The sequence below is a fragment of the Olea europaea genome, unplaced genomic scaffold, assembly GCF_002742605.1.
Source record: "Olea europaea var. sylvestris unplaced genomic scaffold, O_europaea_v1 scaffold1819, whole genome shotgun sequence".
Classification (NCBI taxonomy): Eukaryota; Viridiplantae; Streptophyta; class Magnoliopsida; order Lamiales; family Oleaceae; genus Olea; species Olea europaea.
In genome coordinates, this window is record NW_019235948.1 from 9,622 (window position 1) to 13,040 (window position 3,419).

Here is a 3,419-nt window from a genome sequence, read left to right on the forward strand (position 1 = left end):
AAACCCCAAATCAATCTTGAACGTCATTCGGCCACCATCAACGGCTGGGGCTTTTTCAAAGTTACTGTAAAATTCCCGGTTTCCATATATAAGCAAGTCAAAAAAGAACAAAACGCTGCCCCACAAAACAATTCTAAAGTCAAATTCTTCTTCCCCGAAACACCCCTAAACATTTCCCGAAATCCCAACAATGTCCAACCCTCCTCTCTCCGCAGCTATCGGCGCGTATATCACAACCATTTCCGACATTCTGAGAAGCGCCGTCACCCGCCGACGCCCGTGGTTCGAACTCTTCGACCTCTCCACCATCTCCCGGCCTTCCTCCCTTTCCGACGCCACGGTTCGTGGCCGCAAGAACCTCTCCTACTTCTGCGCCAACTACGCCACCATGCTCGTCACCGTACTCGCGTTTTCCCTCCTCTCTCACCCGCTCTCTCTCCTCACCCTAGTCTCCCTAATCGCAGCGTGGCTCCTCCTCTACATCTTTCGCCCCCCAGATCAACAGCTCGTCATCTTCAACCGCACAATCTCCCATCGGGATGCCCTATGGATCCTGATCGCATTCACATTCTCCGTAATCTTTTTCACAAGCGTCGGATCATTGTTAATGTCGTCAACTCTAATTGGTTTCGGCATTGTCTGTGTTCACGCGGTGTTTAGGGATCCGGAGGACTTGTTTCTCGATGATACAGTTTTGGCTAATTCTGGATTGTTCTCTGTCGTCCTTAATGGGAGCGCCGCCGCACCCACCGTCGTCTCCAAAGTTTGATTAATTGATCTGGCACAGCAGTTGGGATTGTGAAGTAATCCTGTTCTTACGGGGGGCCTTCAGTTGGGATTGTGAAGTAATCCCGTTCTTACGGGGGGCCTTTTCGGGGAATTTGAAGTTTCTAAAGGGAATTGTTGCCCATAGTGTGATTTTTTTTTAAAACCATTGTAACACTGAAATAGTGACGTTTACATTGCAACTGTCTTAATCATGTAATTTCCAAGTATTCTTTGTAAAAGTAATATAGAAAAAAAAAATTGATTTAATCGAATAAATAATTCGTGTTATTATCGTAGTTCAGTAACTTTGATGTCTTGGATAACTATCTCTTATGGTCTTAAAGTTTTAGCACAAATTACAAGCCTCAACCTTTGACACGAACACCACAAGCCTAGTCAACCAAGTTGGATTGACCACTTTACATTATCTCACTTTGATTTATAATCTGTGAGGTCTAAAATTGATGTTCAAGGATCCATTTATAGTAAAATTTCAAGTAACTGGTACCAGAATCTTTTCAATAACAGGAGAAGAATGACTGTTGACGAAATTATAAGTTAAAAACGCACCAAAAATGAAAAAGAGAGGAATGAAAGAGAAATAAAATTCCAGTCCAGTTTTCTATTGCCATTTTTTTCATAGGGATCCAGCACCCTTTTTTAATCCGAAATGGGAAGAAAAAGATATATAAAGATCCCAATAAACAGTAAAATAGCTGTTTCTACGTGCTCTCTTTTGCATATCTACTGGTTTCTTCCCCCACCTTAGCCCATTCATGTCCAATTTTCTCATTATACGCCACCTGCAAGGGTCACGACCCAACAAAAGAAATGAATCAGATATAAAGAAGCACATTCTCTTTATCAAAACAGTCAGGTGCTTCTCACGTCGTTTTGGTTGTTCAAAGGATCAGATGTTCGTAGTATATTTTCTTTTCATTGGTAATAAGCAAGGAGATATAGTCTTCTCCCCAGGATGAAAAAGAAGCAAGTGCACTCAAGGTTAATAACATCTACATCAAATAGAGATCCTTAAATTCGAAGATATTGTACTCAAGTGCATTCAAAGATATGGCTGTATAACAAGTAATCATGCAATGGCTGTCCAAAAAAAAGCAAAAAATTATAAAATGGGTAAGTATTAGACTAGCATGGATCAGATATTCAAATCTGAACAATATATGTTCAGTAAAATATATAGGCAATGTGTAGTATTAGTCTATTAGATGGGCATCATGGATATCCCCATGATGATATCAATTTGGGGAAATTAGATGGGCATCATGGATATCCCCATGATGATATCAATTTGGAAAATTTCCCCAAAAGGTCGAAGTTCGGTTGAATGGCACCAGGCGACAATCGCCACCACCACAGATTTTAGGTTCAGTCTTCAATAGCTCCAATAGAAGCTGCTGCTCTGCCTAGCTAGCTCACAAACCGTGGAAACCTAACACACAGCTGTTGGGCATTCTTAATCGCTGCAGAGAACCATCCAATGGCCCTCTTAAAGGAGTTATTTGAAGAGTGAACCCACTGCCCGAAGCTCCACGGAGGAGGAGAAAGGTCCCCAATGGTGGTGGTGCTGCCACAATCAACCTTCAGTCACCTTGATGCCCCCACTTGGGTTACAGGCACGCGTTGCTGCACCCAACGACCAACATTCTCGCGCGACACTATATGAAGTGTATAAAGTTTCTCCACAGTTTCGATGTGGGATGTTTAATGAGTGCCTTAAAAGGAAAGAGGTCAAAATCTAATCTATCCTTGGAATCTTCTAGCTTAAGAAAAAAAATGTGCACTCATCAACGGGTTTACTGGCCTTAAAATCATCAAACTAAAAGCTCAAGATATCTAACAGATTTTATGAATATCTGAACATCTCCATGGTTAACATACTGTAACATTCACTAGCTAAGTTGCTGCCTTAATTGCAGTAAAATTTAATAGTTTCGTTTTATTTATTTTATGTATATATTGTTTTTTTTTTTTTTTGCAAAAGCTTCTATAATGGTATTGATTATTTATGCTGGGAAAGGAAAACAACCTGACTAGTAACAAATCCTTTCAGCATGTCTACAAAGTCAGTCTGCCTTTCCCTGTCTAGCCTCTCAATTTCGATCCGATTGTTTTCCTGCAATCACGCAATTAAACCATCAGTTTATTTTCATATCAATGTGAATTAATCCACTCAACATTAACCAGCAACAAGTATGAAACACACATCAGGAACGGAAATGCAGCCCAGTATGCTTGATCCCTGTTTATTTTTTGTCTGTTTTTGTGTGTGTCCGGGCTTCTCCTTCCCTTATCTCACTAAAGCTCCAAAAGGGGTGGCATGCCAACCCCAGATAATGCTCTGGGCCCCAATGGATATATTAAGACTGACAAACCATAGCTAAAATGAAGATATGTATGGGATAACAATCTGAGTTTTTATCTGTCAATAAACTGTTATAGAAAATGTTTCCTGGGATATAACATGCTGTTTTGGTCAGGTAACTCCGGTGTCTATTTGCAACAAATCAAATGAACAATTAACTACTTTTAGTGCACATCAAATTCACTAAGATCAAATCATTATTAGTATCAAAGGGTGCAGTATCAAAAAGATTCCCACAAGAAGTCAGTTACTGAACAAAGAGATCAAT

The 3,419-nt window shown here is 40.3% G+C and overlaps 1 protein-coding gene and 1 long non-coding RNA gene across 2 annotated transcripts; one reads left to right on the forward strand and one right to left on the reverse strand.

Moving 5' to 3' along the window:
• The first annotated feature begins 12 nt into the window (after positions 1–12).
• On the forward strand, positions 13–1,044 carry LOC111378474 (PRA1 family protein B3-like). Its single transcript, XM_023001683.1, has one exon. It carries the CDS (start codon positions 191–193, stop codon positions 767–769), a length of 579 nt encoding a protein of 192 aa, XP_022857451.1. The 5' UTR covers positions 13–190; the 3' UTR covers positions 770–1,044.
• Positions 1,045–1,229: 185 nt separating this feature from the next.
• On the reverse strand, positions 1,230–2,902 carry LOC111378480. The gene is made up of 2 exons (XR_002699862.1): positions 2,816–2,902; positions 1,230–1,571 (listed from the first exon to the last, which is right to left on the reverse strand). It is a non-coding gene; the product is annotated as an uncharacterized LOC111378480 (long non-coding RNA).
• Between the last annotated feature and the right edge of the window lie 517 nt (positions 2,903–3,419).

What these genes read in the sequence shown, in the direction of transcription:
- LOC111378474 (XM_023001683.1), top strand. Translation starts at nt 191, where the DNA reads ATGTCCAACCCTCCTCTCTCCGCAGCTATCGGCGCGTATATCACAACC.